General features: G+C 41.1%; 2 protein-coding genes across 2 annotated transcripts; both read right to left on the bottom strand.

Annotated features, from left to right (window-relative positions):
• Nucleotides 1-7,585: 7,585 nt before the first annotated feature.
• On the bottom strand, nucleotides 7,586-8,545 carry LOC150013382 (olfactory receptor 13C7). Its single transcript, XM_090275910.1, has one exon. The coding sequence runs from the start codon at nucleotides 8,543-8,545 to the stop codon at nucleotides 7,586-7,588; it is 960 nt and encodes a 319-aa protein (XP_090132036.1).
• Nucleotides 8,546-17,510: 8,965 nt separating this feature from the next.
• Nucleotides 17,511-18,470, bottom strand: LOC150013383 (olfactory receptor 13C7-like). The gene has a single exon (XM_090275912.1). It carries the CDS (start codon nucleotides 18,468-18,470, stop codon nucleotides 17,511-17,513), a length of 960 nt encoding a protein of 319 aa, XP_090132038.1.
• Nucleotides 18,471-22,207: the final 3,737 nt, after the last annotated feature.

The following is a 22,207-nucleotide window of genomic DNA, read 5'->3' on the forward strand; positions in this document are numbered from 1 at the left end:
GCCAGCTGAGCCCGGAGCGTCTCAGCATAGACTGTTCATGTAAAGGACCCATCAGAAGTCTCAGAAGCCCCAAGGGGTACATTTCCCCAGCAGTGCGAGCAGTCTGCGGCAGCTGTGGCCATCCAAAGGGACCCTGCTAATCCCAGAAGCAACTTAAAGTTTGGAGTGTCAAGTGTGCACAGGGTGCAGGCCCTCAGTGTCTCTGGGGGCTCCAGGGACCACATCCCCATCCTGGTTAGAGGCCATGACTGCGGCCAATTGGAGTCGGAGTGGAGCTTTCCTTGGGGTCTCGGGGAAGCAGTGCTCACTTCAGTATACATAGGGCAATTGTTGAAGTCCTATATATTCAGTGGGGAGGCAGGACAGATGTCTAAGCATGAAGGCAGCAGCAGCAGAATTAGCTACACTCACTGAGCTGGCCCCACATGAAAGTCGGTGCAGCAATCACTTTACACGGACAAGTTCAGTACCATCCCACAATGCGTGTGTATTGAGTATCCACTGCCAGTCTTCCCTGGGTTATTGTGTTATTTTCTCTCTATTTTTTCTTTTACTTGAGGAAGGGACTTTAAAAAGTTAAACAATTTACCGAAGACCATGTGTCTTTTGAGTGATAGAGCTGGGATTTCAATCTCAATTCACCTGATTCTCTTTATCATTATCATCTCATTATTATCATCATTACGATCATCATCATCATTATTAGTAGGTATTACTTGTACTTGCAACAAAATTTAAAAATTAAGTATCTGTCTCCAATCACCCTTGAGGCAATCAATGTTAGCAATTTCTTGTATGCTTCCTCCCACTCCCTGCCCCAGAGTAGTCTATGCATATACCAAGAACTATTTTGGAGACAAATTTAGCACAAGTGCACACTTTCTTAATATCTTGCTTTTGTCAACTTAACAATATACCTTGGATAGTTTTTCTGGAAAAAAATAGTGCTGCCTCATTCTTTTATTATTATTTTTTAAACAATACTTTTTATATCAGACATCAGGTAAAAAATTTTTTAAAAATATGTGTTTATTTAGAGAGAGGGAAGGGAGGGATAAAGAGAAACATTGATTGGTTGCCCCCCGCATGGGGACTGAACCCACAACCCAGGCATGTGCCTTGACTGAGAATCAATTGATGACCCCTTGCTTGTGGGACAACGCCCAACTGTGTCACACTGGTCAGGGCCGAAAATATTTTTCAAACAAAACTATAAATGAAATAAAATACAAATGAACTATGAGAAAAGAATACCTAAGAGTCATGAACATTTATATTTCAATCTTTAAGACTGTTTTTTGAATTAGAAGTGACAACATATTAGAGATGCTTAAGTGACAACTATAAATTCAACTCATTTGGTAATTATGAGATGCTTTTAGTGGGAAGGAATCTACATTTACACAGAAAAAGGGGTTCCTTTCAGTAACGAATGACATGCATAAATGTGAGGAAAAAAAACCAGTACCTAAGGTTTATTGTTCACTTACCATATGTAAATTCGTTTACATGGATTGAATCATTTAAGTGGATTTAAACAATGGTTCCCATTTTTATTTAGGTTTTTAAATTTTTTTAATATGCTTTATTGTTTATGCTATTATAGTTGTCCAAATTTCTTTTCCCTTTGTTCCCCTCCACCCAGTGACTCCTCTCCCTCCAGCTGTCCCCTTCCCCTTAGTCCATACCCATTGGTTGTGCATATAGTGCTTCTCTACATCTTCCTATCTACCCCACTCCCTCCTACTATGCTTCTTAATTCCTGTACCATCTTCCTCCCTTTTCCCCCTTCCCCTTCCCCACTGACCTCCCCCCAAAATGTTGCCCATACCTATAATTCTTTTCCCACTCTCATTGCCTACTTAGTTTGCCTTTGTTTCAATTCCGCAGCTTCTGTTGCTGGTTGTTGTGATACAGCTTTCATTTTAATGTTCATAGTTTTGATCCTCCTTCTCCTAAACAAGTCCCTTTAATATTTTGTATAACAGTGGTGTGGCTCTGATGAACTCCTTCAGTTTTACTTTGTCCTGGAAGCACTTTCTCTGCCCTTCTATTCTGAATGACAGCTTCACTGGATAGAGTAATTGTGGTTGTAGGTTTTTGCTTTTCATTACTTTGAATATTTCCTGCCAGTCCCTTCTTGCCTGCAGAGTTTCTTTTGAGAAATAAGCTGAGAGTCTTATTGAGACCCCTTTGTGCGAAATTCTCTTCTCTCTTGCTGCTTTTAAGATTCTCTCTTTATCCTTAATTTTTGACATTTTGATTATAATGTGTCTTGGTGTGGTTCTCCCTGGGTCTAGTTTTTTTGGAACTCTCTGTGCTTCCTGGACCTGTAAGTTTATTTCCTTCCCCAAGTAAGGAATGTTCTGCTTCATTACTTTTTCACATAATTTTTCAATTTCTAGTTCTTCTTCTTCACCTTCTGGCAGCCCTGTGATTCGGATGCTGGCCCGCTTATAGCTGTCCGATAAGTTTCTGAGCCTCTTCTCACTTTCCTCACTTTTTGTTTCCTCTTTCTGCACTGGTTGAGTGTTTGTTCCTTCCCTATGTTCCAATTTGTTGATTTGATCCCTGTTTTTTTTGCCCTCACCACTAGTTTTGTATGTGTTTTTGTTAATTTCAGCAGAACTAGCTTTCATTCCTTCCCTGTCTTGTTTAAGGTCTGCTGTTAGGTCTGTAAGCATTTTTATAACCAAAGCTCTGAAGTGAGCCTCAGAAAGGTTTCCTATCTGCTCAGCCATTAGATTAGCTATTTGCTCTCTGGTCATCTGCGTCACTGGGATCTCTACCATGATCTGTGCCATCCTGATGGTTTTGTGTTTACCTTTGCTTCCTGGGCAGGGCTGTGACACCTCCTACGCTATAGGGGGCGGGGCCCTGTTCACTCGTCACTACCAGGAGACCTGTCTCACCACGCTGTGGTGTTTTCTGTGGGGGTGGGGGTCCCAGATGGATTCCTGCCATTCACTCTCTGCTGAGAGACTGGGAGCCTCCTCCTCTGTCCCCACCCACTCTGGGCCTCACAGTCCAAGGCAATGGAGGTCTGTCTTCCCTGACTTTAGAATCACGAGCTGACGAGTATGGTCTGCAGCCGGGGGTACTCCCCAGGTGCTTCTCATCTCTCCCTAAATATGGATGTCTGTGCTTACCGCTGTCCTGCCTCCATTGCTGCTGCTGCCATGGACAGCAGAGCTTGAATTCTCCTCCCTGGCTTCACTCCTCCTACCTGTCCAGACGAACACCACTTCTTTATAATTTCATACTTTGGACTTCCATTTATTTTCTGGAACTTCTGATTCTTTCTGGTTTCATGGTAGTTGAATTCCTTCTTAGTTGTGGAGATGGAGCATGTCAGTCTAGGCCTCCATCTTGGCCGGAAGTTTCCTGTGTTTGTTTGCTTCCTGGTTCCCATTTTTGAGACACAGAAATGTTAAGCAATTTGTCCAAAGCCACACAAGTGGTGAATCCACTGCTTCATTCTTTTAAATGGCTGCACGTATGTATTCCACTGTAAGGATCTACTATCATTAATTAACTGGTCTAATATTGATGGACATTTAGATTTTCCAATCTTAAGCTATTACAATGAATGCCACCATAAATATCCTTGAATATTTATGATTTAGCACATGTGGTAAAATATATGTTTTATGTATATTTTTAATTTTGATAAATAATGCCAATTTATACGTTCCTGTCAGCAATGTATGAGAACGTCTATTTCCCCACACTGCCAACATAGTATGTTGGTCCTGAGACTTTCTGGTCTCTCCCAATCTGATAAGTAAGAGGTGACATTGCATTGTTGTATTTAAACTTTTGGAATTTAAGATAATTTAAAATGTGAAATATAGTATATGCATGCATAAATGCTTATGAGAGTATGGAAAACACATTTGAGGTTTAAAGAATAATAAAGCAATCACCACCTAATTTAAGAAACAGGACATTGCCAGTATGTTGGAAGCTTCCTGGGTATTCCTTCCTACTCCTGGTCTCCCCTCTGCCCAGAGATAGTCACACTCCTGATTTAAGTTATAATTATTTCTTTGCTTTTCTTGAGTCTTTATCACCTGTGAAATATTTTTGCATCCTTAAACAGTATAGTTTGGAATTTCCTCTTTGTAAATTCTGTATAAGTTGAATCATTTGTAGATATTCTTCTTGACTTGTTTCTTCATTCAGTATTATGTTTGCGAGATTCATGTATCTGAGCATAGCTAAGTTCATTAATTTGTATTGCTAAATTCCATTATATTTATCCATTTTGCTTTGATGAATAATTGGGTTGCTTCCCAGCTCAATACTGTTATAAATATTTTATACATTTCTCCTGTTACTCATATATATTCCCAATTGTCCTACTTGTGGTTACAACCCATCCTTTTCTCCACCAATCTCCAATACCATCTCTGTTGTACAGCATAGTCCACAAAGGTGAATGGGTCTGGTTCTGAGATCTCTATTGTTTTTCATTGGTTTGTTTTCCTATTCCTGTGTCAATGTTACACTACCTTAATTAATATTGCTTTATAGTATGTTTTGGTCTCGTAGAGTAAGTCTCTTTACCCCAACCCAGTACTTCTTCAAATGTGTCATTGCTGTTCTCTGTCCTTTGAACTTTGATGTAAATTATGGAATCAGCTTATAAAATTCTACAATAATTCTTCTTGGGATTTAACAATGGGATTACATTGACTCTGTAGATCAATTTGGAGAGAATTAACATCTTTATAATATTGAGTTTTCCAACCCATGAATGGGAAATATTTCTATGTTTTATTTATCATTCAACACATTTTTTAATTTATAATTTTATGCATAAGGATCTTGAAACTCTGTTGCCAGATTTTCTTCTGTATGGTGACATTTAATATAAATATATAAAATATATTTTATATTGAAATATGTAAGTATATATCTATATTTCTTGGTATCCTTAAAAATATTTCATAATTTATTGCTGGAATATAGAAATGCAACATAATTTTTTTGTATATTGATTTAGTGCCTATGGACCTTGCTAAACTCTCTTTTTAATACTTAAATTTCTAAATTATTTAAATTTTCTGCATATAGGCAATAATAACATATGAGAATAATAGTTTTTTTTTTTCTTCTTTCAAAAATGTTAGACTTGCCTTTTTTTCTTGCCTAACTGCACTGGGACTTCCAGTTCAATGCTAAATATTTTTATCATGAAAGGGTGTTATTTTTTCAAATGCTTTTCCTGCCTCACTTGATATAATCATGTGATTTTTCTTATTTAGCCTGTTATTATGGTAGATTGCATTGACTGAACTTTGAATATTGAACCAACCTTAAGGCATTCAACTTCCCAATTTGATGAAGTCATGCAGAATTGTAGCTGCAGTTACACCTTTGCTTCATTGTCACTGTTCACCTCTGTGTGTTTTATTTGCAAATTTGGTGTTGAGAATTAATTAGAATTTATTGGCCTTATGTGTTTCATCATTCTCTACTGTTTTTACATACAATGTCTATCACACCCTTTCAGTTATTTATTTTTAACTGTTTATTGGGACAACTTTCTAAAGTTTCTATCCTAGAAAGATTATGAGGGTGTGTTATTTCTGTGTTTTCACATGACAGTGAGTGTCTTTTTAACCTTCACATCTGTTAGTGGTCAGCTGTGTGCAGAAGTCCGTATCACAACCCATTTCCCTCAGAACTCTGTCAACCTTGTTCCACTGACATTCACGTTCAGCTCTGCAGAGCAGCAGGCCAGTGCCCATCAGGTTCTCATTTCCTTTTAGGTAATCGGCTTTTCTTCTGCAGAAGAGTCTGTAGAATTGTTTTGGTGTGTATCAATACTTATTCTTGGGTTTACATATGTATGTCTCTGGCCAAAATTCTTGCCTGGTGATTGATAAACCTTTTATGAGCAGAATATCTAAAACATCTGTTCATTGAAAGGCTTTTTTCCCTCTTTATTATTTGTCTTTCATCTGTTTTGTGTTCTCCCCATGAATTCTATAATGGACACCCCTAGTCTATCTTTCATCTTTTCTCAAATAACTTAAATCTCTTTGGCTTTTTTCTCTGAGTCTAGGAGATCAATTTAAGTTATTTTTAATTTTAAAATTCATTTTCAAGCATTGGCCTATCTACTTCTATTATTTTTACTGAAATTTATTTGATTAATTATGTAGGGGTTTTTTTGAACCTAAGAAAATGTTCTTAGCTCCCAGTCATCTTTTCTCCTAGCTTCTTTTTATAGAATGTGCTTGTTTTACTGATTCAACAGCCACTTGAATTTCACTGAGGATACTTATGAGAACTTTCTCTAACATTTACAAATCCTCCTTCAATAACTCTTTTTCAGCAAAGGCTGTTTTGGATGTTAGTTTTTTCCTCTCTATTGAATTAAAAGGTTCTGTCAACTATCAGAAGTCTTCCATTCTGCTCATTCTTTTCCCTGGACTTCTAGATTGATTAGTATTGATTAGCTGACTTGGAATTCCTCACCAATTATGTGAGTGATTCTTACATGTTTCCTGGTGAACATCACTTCCATTTCCCTCTGATCTCTGTGTGGCTTTGGGGATTCTTAGGTAGAAAGCAAGTGATGGTCAGGTGGTTAAAGAATTAACCTCATTCTCCTTGACACACATTCATTTCCACATTACTCTGATGACCCAGAGGAGGCCCATGCTATTTAAGGACAGAACCCAAAGATGAAAACCATTTTTTTAAAGACTTTATTTACTTACTTTCAGAGAGGGGGAAGGAAGTGAGAAAGAGAGGGAAAGAAACATGTGAGAGATACATATATAGGTTGCCTCTCACACGTTCCCCAACGGGGGACCTGGCCCACAACCCAGGCATGTACCCTGACCAGAAATTGAACCAATGACCTTTCAAATTGCAGCCTGGCACTCAACCCAGTAAGCCACACCGGCCAGGGCTGAAAAACATTTTTAAAAAGGGAAAGGACAAGAAGCCCAAACCTTTGACTCTTGTATCTGTTTTGCAACATCTTCCTCACTACCCTCTCTGCTCCAAGAGTTTGAATGTGGAGACCTTGATTAAGGAGAAGGAAAAGGAGTTAATTATGGAGACATAGGGAGGAAACAGTTTAGGAAACAGTTTTAAGAATTAATGAGGAGAAAAAGCAATGAGCATAGAAATAAAAATATTACTAGTATTCAGTATAGAATAGGAAGAGTTGAAAGGTAACATAAAAATAAGGACCCATTCAAATACAGTATATTCAAAGAAAGAAGCCAAGGAGCCATTGAATTACAGGCCTTCAGACTAGAGCTTTTTATAAGTTCAAAAGTAAAACTTGAAGAGTTACTTTTCTTTGACATCAATTTGTTCACTATATATCATAGAGAACTAAGGCTTTACCAACAGGAATATACTTTTGTAAAATTGCTTATACGATAAGGTAAAAAAAAAAAAAAAACAAGTCCCATAAAATGCTTCTTGTTCACGCATAGCCATCTATGAAATTAGATTTACCTATGTAACCTTTGATGCAATTGGCCCTTCATCTTGTCCTCTGAGATTCTCAGGTGACAGCAAACAGGGGAAAAGAACCATCAGAACTTTCCCACCATCATTGGGCAAAATGTTTATGAAATATGAAGTTTCTCACAGCAGCTTTCACATCCTTGTTCCTCAGGCTGTAGATGACAGGGTTGAGCATGGGGGTCACCACCCCATAGAAAAGGGAGATGAGTTTGTCTGAAATGTCCTCTTTGTCTGCTCCCAATGGGTCCTTGGATTTGGGTTTTCCATACATGAAGAGGATGGTCCCATAGAAAACGACCACGACTGTGAGGTGGGCAGAGCAGGTGGAGAAGGCCTTTTTTCTTCCCTCAGCTGAGGGGATCCTCAGGATGGAAGCAATGATAAACACATAGGAGAAAAAGATGAAGAGAACTGGGATGCCCAGGAAGATCACATTGGCCACTGCCATACTGATCACATTGATGGAGATGTCAGCACAGGCCAACTTCAGGACAGCCAGGATCTCACAGGTGAAGTGGTTGATGATGTTGTCCCCGCAGAAGGGCAGTTGCATTGCTAGAGATGTCTGCACCATGGCAGTAGAGCTTCCAGCTACCCAGGAACCAGCAGCCATGGGCACATAGGCAGCCTTGCTCATGACCATAGGGTACCTGAGGGGGTTGCAGATGGCCACATAGCGATCAAATGCCATCATGCCCAGAAGCACACACTCTGTGGCTCCCATGGCAAAGGAGAGAAACATCTGCACAGCACAGGCTGAGAAGGGGATGGTTTTCCTGGGGGTCAGGAAGCTGTCAAGAATGAGGGGGACTGAGGAGGTTGTATAGCAGATGTCCAGGAAGGAGAGGTTCCCCAGGAAGAAGTACATAGGCGTGTGCAGGTGGGCATCAAAGATGGTCACCAGGATGAGGACCCCATTGCCCAGCAGGATCACCAGGTACATTAGCAGGATCAGCACAAAAAATGTATTCACCAGCTTTGGGTGGGCAGAGAGGCCCAGGAGAATGAACCCCACCACTGGGGAGGTCTGATTGGACCTGTTCATGGTGCATCTACTGTCACTTGCAAGAACTCAGAAAGCCATCTTCATGATTCTCTGATGCCCAAAGTGGCCAGAAAGCCAGTGAGAAAACTCACTTTACTGAACAGCTAGAGAACTGCTCTGGTAACGTGAATGGTTCTCTGTGTTGTTCTAAGTAAAATGCAGAAAATTAAATCAAAATCTACTTCAGGTATTCGGCTATCCCATAAAGATATTTGAAATGCTACCTGATTGGATTCAATATGCCTAATCACAAGATAAGAATTACACATTTACTTTCAGTTATACCATGTGTGGCTGATTCATTTTAATCAATTTTATGAGAAGTGTTATATTTCATTTTGGGACATAGGGTCTGGTTGAACTAACGGGTCTTCATCTTAAATTCCCAGCCATTCCCCTTTCCAAGCACTTTTGGATATGACTTCCCTCCTCTTTTACAGTTCTTTTGGACAGTGTATGGGACCCTGAGCTATTCATTCATTCATTCCTTCACTTGCTTCCCAAACTCCTGTGGAGCACTTGCCAAAAGAACTGGCCTGCGCCAATCACTCCACATGTGGGAACCGTTAAGTCCCCTTTCTTCTCTGAGCCTCCTTTCCCTCATACTCACTTTGGAATGGATTACTTTTAGCAGTATTCCTTCCCAGGGCCTAAATGATCTCACGAACTTCTCATTCTTGGATTTTCCGTCATAGCACTGAGATGTCCTTTTCCCTTTCCTTCAAGTTACCCCCATGCCACTTAGACTCGAGGGATGAAGACAGCAATGGGGCTGGGACCACAAGAGTGTATATATTCTTTTAAAAGTGCTCGCTTACCTTTTAATTTTTTTGTAAATAGGTTGATAAAGAAAATTACTTCTCTGAGATCTGGGAATAGTCCAGAGTCTGAAAATAGCCACAGTCTGGTCTGAAACAGCAGTCAGAGGCGTTCCAGCCTGAAATGGGTGAAAGCTAAGTTTTCTTGTGTTTGGGTAAAATCCACAAAGGACCATCTGTTGTGTATATGATGCCATTTAAAAGCCACCTTGCTATTGGGATTATATGAGTCCCTGAAGTAATTTAAAGTTTAGAAACTAAAGTGACAAAGTTTAAAAACTTTATACACCTGGGATTTTGTCCCCAAGATCCAATTTATTCTGAAGTTCCTCCAGAAATACTTTCTTCCCCCTCCCTCTCTATGAACCCATCCCACTGAGCTACTGAAAGCACCAGTGAAGAAGTGTCACTCTGGTCCTGCCAGAATTTACATCAACCCCCAATCTGTGAGAACTCTCACCCAGAGCCTATGATCGATGTGAGAGGATGTAAAACCCACGACACAGGGAAAATCCTTGTAGTTCAGTAGTACCTGGGCCATTTCCAAATTCAGGATCCTGAGGGTTAGAAAGAAGCAAGTGACTGGAAAGTGCCCTCTTGTCCGTATCCCACCCAATGAATTCTGAACTTCTACCATAGGCCAGACCTTTAAAGGGCATTGGGAAGGTCATAAATGAGTCTGGTCTGGGCTCCTGCCAGGAGACTTTCACAGCAGCTATGGACTTGAAAAAGGCCCATTGATTGCAGAAGTAATGTTGTGTTTTTTGAAGTCTTTATTACCTGTGTGTGCATGAATACCCCATATCTGTGCATCTGTGAAAGCATGGTTGGTTTGCCACTGGGATCTGGTATCCTCCACTTCCAAGATCCCAGTTGAAAGCTGTGACCACCTAGGCATCAGACAGGAGCATCTTCAACCAGGGACGCTGCTTTCTGACATGCTATAGTTTCCCAACCACGTTCTAGTTTTCCCCTTCTGTTTAATGTGGATGCTGAAGATGCTGGGCAGCACGTGTGGAGCTTTCGTCCCACAGATGTCCTTGGTGTCCAAGAGGAGCCTTCCCAGTGTCAGGAACAAATAGAAGACTTGGTCAGTCTTCTCATTTCTTTCACAAATGACACACACCTGCCATGTGCATAGGCTTCTAAAAATCTTAGAATCAAATACAGTATTCCCTCACTTATCGCGGGTATTATGTTCTAGACCCCCTGCAATAGGTGAAAATCCGCGAAGTGGGAACCTTACATTTATTTTAGTATTTATATATATTTTAAGGCTTTATAAACCCTTCCCACACACTTATAAACCATTCCCAGTCCCTTACTAAACTTTCCCACTCCCTTATTAACCTTTTCCACACTTTTATAAACACTACTTATGTTCTTAAACATATTCTACACTCTTAAAACTATGTAACTTTAAAAACATACATATACAGTACCAAAAAACCCCATGATATAGCAAAAAACCCTCAATAAATAATTAAATATAATATGTTTAAAAATCCCGCGATACAGTGAGGCCGTGATAAGTGAACCGCGATACAGAGAGGAACTACTGTATATGCCACATTCATGGTCATAAATCATTATGCCTTGCCTTGATATTTTTCCTTGTGAAATATAAATACCAAAGAGTGTAAAAAGTTTATGTGTAATATTTTAGGAAAAATAATAAAACGCATGCCATGTACCACCACAGGCTAAGAATTAAAATGTTCCAGTGCCTTAGAATCCCCCTATTTCTTACCCCAATTATAGTTGCTCTTATCTTTCTTCCAGAGGTAATTACTACTCTGACTTCCATGGAAATTATTTTATTTTAGGCAGAACTTAATGATATCATCTCAACCCATGATCTTTGTACTCATACACTAAATAGGTGCTGCTGTGAAGAGAATTTGTCCATGTAATTAAAGTTCAAATGGGCCAGACCCAATCAGGTTAACCCTTTAAAGCAGAGAGTTTTCTCTGACTAGCAGCAGAACTAGAAGACAGATTCAAAGCATCAGAAGTATTTCACCTGCTATTTCTGGATTTAAGAATGGAGGGGACCACAGCAAGGATGAGAGAACTGCCCCGAGAAGCTGAGAATGACCCCTGCCAATAACCAGCAAGGAAACCAGGGCTGTAGACCAATAGCCCACCCAAACTGAATTCTGCCAACAATCTGAATTTTCTCAGAGCTCACCCAGACTTCTCACTTACAGAACTGTTAGGTAATAATTAGATGTTGTTTTAATAAAACAACAATAAAAAGAGAATATACACTCTCTTGATTTTCTTCATGGTTTTACCACCTACACATGTATCTGTGTACAATGCATGTTTCATTTTTATAAAACTTAATAACAAGCATAAACCTACCTTTTCATGTAAAGGGAAAAATTGCCACTGTCTGGGGGAAGACTCACCTGAGGATATAAGCTTATGGTTTTAGCCCCTTCAGGGGAAGTCAGGCACAGCCGGAGTGTGGCTAGATACCAGACACCTGTCACAAACACCATCAGAGCAAGTGGTCGCTATGTGTTTTCTGCCTCTAAGCTCTCACTATGGCTTATTTCCCACTCTTTGGAAAAGTAGAAATGTATGTGGGGTGAAATGAGTGTCCTCAGCTAACGCAAGCACCAAGACGTGGAGAGAGAAGAGGAAATTTTATCAGTGTATGGTCAAGATAAGGCAAGTACTGTACAGGAAAGAATGTCAGAGAGAAAACCAATGTCCCAGCTTCAAGGCAGTCAGAAGGAAGGTGTTCTCTCCTAGCCTTTTGGTTCTATTCAGGCCTTCAACTGATGGGTGAGACCCACCACACTGAGTAGGACAATCTGCTTTAATCAGTCTATCAATTCAAATGTTAATTTCATCCCAAAAAACCCTCAAGACACACCCAGAATAATGTTTGACCAAATATCTGGGCACCCCATGTCCCAGCTGAGTATAAAATTAACCACCACAGTGTGGTATGGAATTCTAAGAATTTATTGGAAATCATCTTCCTTCTGAATTTGAAGGTCCTGCTGGTGCAAAGTCAGAAGCCATTCTAATTCTTGATCCTTTGTAATAATGGTTGTTTTCTCCCTGAAAGGTTACAGTACTCTTGCTCTCAACTGTGCCGCCCATTGTCCCTCAGTCCAGAGAGCCATTGTTTTATACTTTGCAGGAAGTAAATCTTTTGTTGGGGTAGAAAAGGGACAGTTGACCAATGTTATGGAATGAGAGAGGAGGTGTGGGGACTGTTTTTAAATATATTTTTCATTGAATCCTTCTTATTTTAGTAGTCCCTCCTGCTCCCTAGCCCCAAAGGGAGCTGGCATGGTGACTTCCTCTGTGTTAGAAATCTGGTTGTTGCTCAGCCCTCCTAGTTTCAGGCTTAAGATTTGATTCTATCAAATCTGTTACAGAAACAGGGGAGTTCAAAAACAAACCCCAGAGTTTGCGGCTGGGAGATAGGGAGCACGAAGCAGCTTTCAGGATGCCCTTGCATGCCTGGAGCTGGTGGCTAGAAACATTGTTGCAAAGATCCGCTTTACTTCCAAGACTCAGGAAGATGGGCGGGATCTTGGACTGTGGGCTGGTAAGGAAGAAGCAGACAGAGCCTACCTAGGGTTCTGTGAACGGTGAGAACTGTTTGCAACAACCACTGCGTGAGAGGACACAGTGAGGGAGAGGAGGCAGGGAGGAGAGAGAAGCAGCAGCGGACATTTTGGGCTGGCTCTGGTTCTAGGAGGCTCTCTCTCTCAGGCTCTCTCTGGCCCTCACGCCCTCACTCTCTGGCTCTTGTGGGCTCCCTCCATGTGGCTTGGAGGGGCAGGGGTCTCCAGGCTGCTTGAAGAAGAAGCTCTCGCCATGCGGTTTTGAGGAGAGGAGATCCACGCGGTTTGCAGGAAGAAGGCAGTTTGCAAGGAGGCTGAGAATCTAGGCGGTCCTGCATTGAGAGCTGGAGGGCACCACAGCACAGAAAGGACCTCCCCAATCAGAACTGAGTGATTGGCAGCTGCTGGTAAAGCTGAACTGTGCCTAGGAAGTAGGGAAACAGTGTTTCTGACTTTCCTAAGACTGGCCAGGTCTGGGAGGGGGAGGCAGGACTATGTGTAAATAAACAATTCTTTTTCTTTTCACTAAACTCTGGTATTACGAGTTATAATTCTGGCAGCGGGCAATCGGGCCGCTAACTAAACAGCACATGGGTTTTGTTTCAGTTGGGGCAACCCAAGGGTTCTGTTACAAATCTACTAGGGAAATGACTACTCATCCATCCATTTTTCCAGCCTTCAAAATGTTATCATTCTGATGTTTCATTTCTTCTCCTTAACCTTGTAACTTTTGTCATTGCAAAAAAATTAAACAAAACAAACAAAAAACCCCACTTTATTGAAGCTTTTGTGGGTTTCAGGAAGGAGCAAAATTAGATGTATGTGTTCAGTCCGCCTTTATGCTTCAGTCCTGAAACCATGCAGTTTCTAACACCCTCTTTTGTTTTCTTATTTATTTTATTGATTGTTTCTTGTCTGTTTTTCTCCTGCTCGAATGTAAATTTCACAGAGGCAGGGATTTTTCCTATACTGTTCACAGATGTATCCTAATCATAAAAATAGGACCTGACTTGCAGCAGGCACTTAATGAATAGTTGCTGACTGAATTAATAAATGAATTTTTGACCCACACCTATTTTTTTCTTTGTCCCATGTTAGCTCTCCTTCTTCTGTCTTATCTTCTCTTTATCTCATCTATTTTAATTTCCAGTTTTACAAACATTTTAGGTTGTGCATAACATATTGATGCAGTAAAACATTTATACAAACCAACAGTGTGAATTGTAAGGAAGCATGATTTTAGGGCCTAAGAGGCCCTTGACCCAACGTGCCTAGGCTCCAACACAAATGCCATGATACTCTGGGATTTGTTTCAAAATAATCCAGGAGAGGGAGAAGTAATCCATGGAGGTGTGGGTGAACAAGATTGGCCATGAGTGGCTCATTGTTGGATTTGCAAGGCTAATACCTAAGGATTCATTTTATTATTCTCTCCATTTTTCTGTAGGCCTTAATTTGCCCATAAAATGAAAGAAAAATGACTTCTCCAAGTCTTAGCTCATTTATGTATTGCAGCCTCTATTTCTGTTTTCACGTGAGTTTAGTTCTTTTTATGCATTTCATTTGCCATCTCTCTGCAGATGAGCTTTCTCTGTCCTACAGGGCACATGGCCACATCAGTTCTGAATTTGTGTGGCCCCTCAGTTCAAGAGTCCTATGCCAACTAACAAGGGTCTCTATATCCAAATCCCAAATTCCTTGGAAAAAAACCATGATTAGCCAGGAGAAGGGGCATGACTGTTCTTTCATTGAGTGGCTAGGGGAGGAGACATTCTGCCTCATGTAGGGCTTTCTGGCTAGTATGCCACATGCTCCAGATATGCCAAGCTCAGAGACCCCCAAGATCACTAAGTAGGACATGTAGTGGCCTAAGACCCCAGGTGAATTGCTTTCAGCCATGAATAGACTTACCCACTTACCCCAGGGTGCCATTCAAATCCCATTATTTTCTATGTGTTTTATACCAAGAAAAAGATTGGGAAATGTTAAACTAGGGATGTGGGCAGGGTGGGAATGGTAAGCAGATGTCAGAGAAGTTATCTACAAAATAAAACAAACTAAGGTTACAACCATGATAAATAGGGGAGCTGGAATCTAACCAAGGTCTGGTTCCAAAGCTTCAGTTGCTAACACTACACTATACTGCTGCATCCAACTATTCTACATGATTTTTGCTAACTAAGTATGTCCGATGTTCACAGATTATGAAAAGAGAACACATGTTAGTTGAGCATTGGAGTTTGCATGGTATCTCAGTTTGGGTTTGCTGGGAAGCAGACTCTGAGATGGAGGTTGGGGTGCAGGAGGTTTTTAGAGAGCTCTCTTGAGATCAACATTGGTGGAAGGGAGGATAAGGTAGCAGGGTTGGGCAGAGGGAGAAGTTAGGCTGTGATGCAGTGTCAACAAAGGCTTTGGTCAACCCCTGGGGAGCTCAGGCACCGGGATGTCCCTTCAGAATTGTCCCTAGTTGGGGCAAGCTGTTTATATCCCCCATCAATCAGTCATTGGATATGGGCTGCCTCGAGGAAGGGGCATGATGTTGGGTGACCTAGCTCTTTTTTAGCTAAGAGCCCTCTTTAGCTAATTCCTGAAGATGAGTGACGGCTGAAGGCTGTCTGCTGGCAGTACTTTGAGCAGCTGGAACACCTCCTTCAGTTCTGTAGGAAGATATGGGTGGGAATTAGGCACAGTTTTTCAAGTCAAAACTAGTGAAATAAAATATGTCAAAAAGGAATTTTGCTCTGCAGATATGTTTCATTTTTAAGTCAATTCTTGACTTGTAATGGTTCACAATACTGGCATCTTCTATGTGATGAGCTACAAAGTACTTGGAATGACTCCATGCTTAATAGGGAAAGGCAAATTCACAGCAGGATGGAACAAATAGTACTGTCTTTGAAATGGTGAAACAGGAACATGCCCCCTGTGCTCGCACTTACAGCCTGAGACTATTTTAGGGCCCACACAGGCAGTGATTGATGTGCATGTTTCTGCCCAATGTGGGCAGGAGAGTGCTGTGGGGCCAAAGAGAGTTGCTAGCTACATCTCAGGCTGGAGAAACCCCAGTCACCCAAGCAAGGCAGGCAAGAGAGCTTTTTAAAATTATTATTAAAAAGTTTTGATTCTCAGGAAAAAATAGACATCCAATTGCCTCAAGGAAAAAGAGATGTTTGAATTCCTCTGCCTCACAAATCTTTGCCCTTTTTAATTTCACTATTGACTGAGATTCTCACACATTTTATAACAGTGGGGAATTGTAATATATCCCTCCATTCTTTTGACATTGTTTCTGTAAATGTTGACTTTGACTAATATGTAGCTTGTAGATAAAAAGTATGTTTGTATAAGAATCTTAGGAAATAACTTCCAAAGATACAGACTCCAACCTTGAGTCATTCCAGCTCTGGGAGATTTGCTTACCTTCAACCATAAAAACAGGATGACCAATTTTGAGGTCCTTATTTGAACAGACTGTGCTGGTCTGAACGTCGAGAACTTTTCAACCCCCTCCCTTTCATCTCTTTGTTCTGCTTTCCCTCCTTCCTTATAAGAACTTCTGCCTGCACTGAGATGTTAAGATGGTTTTTGAGGCATGAGCCTGCCATCTTCTCAGGTTTCTGGCACCTCAGATAAAACCATTTTCCTTCTCACCAGCGCCTGTCTCATGAATCTGGCTTTCATGGTGGCAGGTAGTTGAACTTGTGGGGTCATTTTTCCTGGTTTCAATTTTACCTCTGGACCTCTTGTTAGGCATCTTATTTCATTTTCTGCTGATCACATCTTATTATTCTGACTCCTGCTGTGGCACACTGCTTTATTCTCTCCCAATAGGTCCATTCTTTAACTGCCCAGACTATAGAGCCAGACTATGTACTTAAACAAAACTTACTGAAGGCAGAAAAAAAATGAACCTTAAAATTGGATGGAATTAAAGAATTCCAGCTATGAATGTTCCCAGGTGAAGATGCTCCACATGTGTGTTACACGATTCAGCTTGCTTGTGCTCAGAGGAAATGCCTGACATGGAATCTACATGGTTCCAACTTCTCTAAGTCTCAGGGAAAGGAAGGAAACCAACTCTATTCTTGTCTCCAATTTTAGCCGTGCCTCCAAGAAAAATAAAATTTGAAGACGTGCCATTTCATCTGTAATACTGTTTTGTCATGAAGTTTTGCCCCACATTATCACTAGAGTAGGATTTTGGATCTTTATATAACACAAAGGTACACTAAACTATTTTTTCCCAAGACAGAGGAGCAACCTTTTCACAAAGGTGAATTCAGACTTGCCTAGTAGAAGATCAGAAAATTTGCTACTTTTTTAAAAGTAGCATTCCACTTCCATTCCATCAAGTCACTCTCCCATTAGGTCTTAGGTTTTATTGTTTAAAAAAACTAGGCCCAGTAACAGCTAAGATTCATCATTCCATGTGTAATTTGATTTTCTGGTCATTATTCTTTACATGTATATTCTTTGGAGGACACAGTCTCCTGAGACTGGTGTGTGAAGGCAGCCAAGAGGCACAGAATGACAGGGACATCTGTTCTCCAAACATCACTGGGTGAAGTGTTTCTGACTCACCAGGTTCTTCACAGCAGCCTTCACATCCTTGTTCCTCAGGCTGTAAACTATGGGGTTGAGCATGGGGATCACCACCCCATAGAAGAGGGAGATAAACTTGTCTGAAAGGTCCTCTTTGTCTGCTCCCAATGGGTCCTTGGATTTGGGTTTTCCATACATGAAGAAGATGGTCCCATAGAAGATGACCACGACTGTAAGGTGGGCAGAGCAAGTGGAGAAGGCCTTTTTCCTCCCCTCAGTTGAGGGGATCCTCAGGATGGTAGTGAGGATAAAGATGTAGGAGACAAAGATTGAAAGAACTGGGACCACCAAGAAGATCACATTTGTCGTTCCTATGCTGACCACATTAATAGAGATGTCGGCACAGGCCAACTTCAGGACAGCCAGGATCTCACAGGTAGAGTAGCTGATGATGTTGTTCCCACAGAAGGGCAGCCTCATCACAAGGTATGTTTGAACCATGGAAGCAGTACTTCCAGCTGTCCAGGAGCCGGCAGCCATGGGCACATAGGCAGCCTTGCTCATGACCATGGGGTACCTGAGGGGGTTGCAGATGGCCACATAGCGATCAAATGCCATCATGCCCAGAAGCACACACTCTGTAGCTCCCATGGCAAGGGAGAGAAACATCTGCACAGCACAGGCTGAGAAGGAGATGGTTTCCTGGGGGGTCAGGAAGCCATCCAGGACCAGAGGGACTGAGGAGGTTGTGTAGCAGATGTCCAGGAAGGAGAGGTTCCCCAGGAAGAAGTACATGGGCGTGCGCAGATGGGAGTCAAGGATGGTCACCAGGACAAGGACCCCATTTCCTAGCAGGATCACCAGGTACATCAGCAGAATGAGAACAAAGAATGTTTTCTCTAGCTTTGGGTGGGCTGAGAGGCCCAGGAGAATAAATTCTGTCACAGAGGCTGTCTGGTTGGCACTTTGCATGGTAGGTCTCCTCTTTCAACTGATGAAAATACTGAGATCCAAACTCAGCATTCTCTGCCTCATATCGGTGCAGGCCATCTGGTCTTGAGTTCAGTCAGGCTGAGTGATTAGAAAACCGTTCTGAAAGTCCACAAACTCCATTTCTTTTCCAAGAAAAAGAAGCAATAGGATGTCAAATTTACAGTGTTTAAAATGGTGATTCTGATAATTTAATGGGTTTAATCACAGACAAGAACTATAACACATTCATTTTAGTGATTCTATGTCTTACATGGCAATTTATCTCATTGAATTTCTATCATAAAAATGACTTTAAGTTTGCTCCATGTTCTTCCGCTGTGCAGGTACTGGTGATATGATTAGTTGTGAATACTCATTTTATTTCTTCTCTCCAGATGATTCTCACAGAAAACATACTCCTGCTATTCCCAGTATCTCCTTTCTCATGATCAGCATCAGCTCCAGGGCTTTCCTTCCTTCCATCCATCTATCTGTTCATCCATCCATCCCTTTGTCTATGTCTGAACATCCATCCACCAAAACACTTGTTAATCACCCAGTATGTAGGTATGACAATTCCTATGAGGAATAAGGGTGACTCGTGGCCAAGGATTAAATGACTCGCAGTCTAGCAGAGAGGAAAGGCATCAGGGTTTAGGAAAGGCCAGAGCATCTGAAAGGACATTTGGGGTATTGGTGGGAATAGGGGTCATGGAAGGCTCCTTTGATGATATAGAATCCAGCTAGTATTTTTAAGGACAAAAGGAGACTGAACATGGAGAGATAGAAGGGAAAGTGGGGAGGTCTCCACAGTGACTCTGCTCTGGAAATGCTGATATGTCCTTAATAGTTTGAATGTGATGTTTCATGAAGATAAAACAAACTCCAAAACCCACAAGGGATCACAGCGTCTGGAAATCTAGTTCTCTTAGGAACTAAAGCAGTGCTTTTTTATTTATCATCCTACTGGGTCACCTTCCCTCTGGATTAGTGTCCACAAAAGAATCAGTGGACATTAAAGTCCTTGAGCGTTTTGGCTCAGCTACCTGGGTATGTCGCCCAGACTAATATCCTGCCACTAATTATACTCTCAAAGTAATTTAGTCCAACACTCCCATTCTAGATCTTTTTCTGCACCACACTGAAGAGTAGCTTTTGGTTTTGGCTTGATCTCTTTTAATGATAAAGAGTACATTTTACCAAACAGTGTACTCCATTATTTGTAGAGCTCTGGAGTATTAGACAATTCCTTATATTGAAACAAGCAGGTAGCATTCTGAGTTTTTCTCATTCATATGATAGTAGTCAGCTTCCTTCTGAAACTGCATTGAATTTGTGGAAAGTCATCAGGTCTATAAGTCACAGATTTGGGCTGTATTCTTCTTAAACTTCTAACCTGCTGTATGGACTTCAGTACTTCTTCCTTCTCTTCAACCCTCAGGTTACCCTATTTTGAACTGGGACTAGAAGACGGAAATGATTTCAAACTCTTTAAGAAAGAGAACGTTTGTTTTCTTAAAGTCATAGCCCTCAAATGTAAAGCAGAGCCCTTCTTGTGGAAGTGGGGAAGCAAGGCCCAAAAAGTATGGGCTGCTCAGCTCGTGAAGCTGCTTCGAATCCAGAACACGGTGACACACAGCTCCAGGACACTGCACTTATATTGTACACAACATAAATGATGCCCTCTGGAGCACAACTCCAACCATTTTCATGGCTATAAAGTGAATGGTGCTCCTAGGAGTTGTACAAGACGAGGCTCCAAAACCATGGGACCCTCTCATTTCTCAAAGGGCCTCTGAAGTTATGTGAGTCCATGAAATGAGACTTAAAATTTTCATAGGTTTCTTGCCATCTCAGTTTTTCTGACCCACGGAAAAGAGGTCTGCATAGCCCTCAATCTTTGTAATACCACTGAAATTGTTTCATTTCTTCCCTTCTCAAACCCCAACCCCTTTGGGAAAAAAATCCAGAAGCTGAAAATGTTACTGCGATAATAAAAGATTAAGGATTACCCTTGTAAGAACTCTCACTTACCTTGATCAGGAACCTACTGAGAAGGGGTTCCTATGTCTTGAGAACAGACATGGGCCAGAAATAGCACCACCAGTTTGAAAGACCCAAGCCAAGATATCCACGTCTTATTTGAAGAAGTGGTACAAGCCAGTTTCCCTCTGTCTTGGTTCTGTGTTTTAGGAAAAATACCCAAAGGAACAACTAGTACGTATAGAAGGAAATTTGAAATCAGCACTGTAATTGGAACTACTTTGTTCCCTGGAGTGATTAAAAGTTTGGAAATGGAATCAGAAAGTCAGAAAACTTTTTATACTTCTGAGGCAATGTCCCCAAGATCCAATTATGCTGAAAGCGCTCCACGAAGACTTCTTTTTCTCCTTACTTTGTTCCTGCTTGAACTTTCCACTCTTAAGCCACTGAAGGACATCAAAGGAAGCAATTCCATGACCTGATGGAATTTCTGCAAACTTCAAAGTGCTTAACATTCTTGAAAAGAGCATCTAGGAAGATAAGAATTATTTATAAACATGCTATGCTTATGACACATGGAACCAGCAGCTGTGGGCACAAAACTTCTAAACCAAATGCTCAAGGTCACGACTGTGCACACTGGGGAGACTTCAAGGAGGAGCCAATTTCTGGCCAGGCCTTGAAAAATGGAGGAGAATTTGCAAATAAAGGGATAGATAAGGGATGGGGGGAAGGGGAAGACAATGTTAGGGACACAGCTTGGCACAGGTCTTGGGCTTATTTCTTCCACAGCCTCAATAGTCATTTGTTTAAAAAACTTCATGGAGCCCTGGCTGGTGTGGCTCAGTGGATTGAGTGCCAGCCTGCATACTAAAAGGTTGCTGGTTTGATTCCCTGCCAGGGCACATGCCTGGGTTACAGGCCAGGTTGTGCAAAAGGCAACCAATTTCTCTCACATATCGATGCTTCTTTCCCTCTCTTTTTCCCTTCCTTCCCCCCCTCTCTAAAAATAAATAAAATCTTAAAAACAAAAACAAACAAACAAAACCTTCATGGATCAAGAGGTATTGGACAAAGTCCAGGGAGGTCATTCTATGCTGATGGAATCTGGAGTATGGAAGCAGCCTCTAAGATGGCCCCAGTGACTCTTGCCTTCTGGGAATTATGGCCTTGTGTAATTTCCTCCCCATAAGTGACTTGCTTTTAACCCTGAGACTACACTCTATTGCTGGGTTTGATGAAACAAACTGCCAGATTTGAGAGACCCATTTGCGAAGGAACTGAAGGAAGTCTCTGGGCAACAGGCAATGTAGAATTGGGGTCTTAAGACCAACAACCCTTGGAACTAAACCCTCCCCAGTCAAACCTGCAGATGAGATCCCAACCCTAGCCAACATTTTGATAGCTGTCTTGTGAAAGACCCTAAAGCAGAGGATCCAGATAATCTGTGCTCAGATCTACATAATCTGTATTAGATCAACATAAGCCATAAACCACACAATAAAATGTTACAGTTTTGGCTTTAAATGCTCATACAAATGTTAAAAAAATTAAGAGAAAATTAGAGTTTTCTATTTCCCCACATATTTATAATTACTAGTGTCTTTTTTCCTTCTTAAAAAAAATAAACTTTCATTTGGTATCATAACTTTTCAACATGAAGAACTTCCTTTAGCATTTCTTGTACTTTAGATCTGCAAAAATACACACTCTTAGTTTTTTATTTATCTAAAAGAAGCTTTATTTTGTATTCA

Source organism: Furipterus horrens, unplaced genomic scaffold (genome assembly GCF_987537825.1).
Source record: "Furipterus horrens unplaced genomic scaffold, mFurHor1.1.pri manual_scaffold_4, whole genome shotgun sequence".
Lineage (NCBI taxonomy): Eukaryota > Metazoa > Chordata > Mammalia > Chiroptera > Furipteridae > Furipterus > Furipterus horrens.

What these genes read in the sequence shown, in the direction of transcription:
- LOC150013383 (XM_090275912.1), bottom strand. Translation starts at nt 18,470, where the DNA reads ATGCAAAGTGCCAACCAGACAGCCTCTGTGACAGAATTTATTCTCCTG.
- LOC150013382 (XM_090275910.1), bottom strand. Translation starts at nt 8,545, where the DNA reads ATGAACAGGTCCAATCAGACCTCCCCAGTGGTGGGGTTCATTCTCCTG.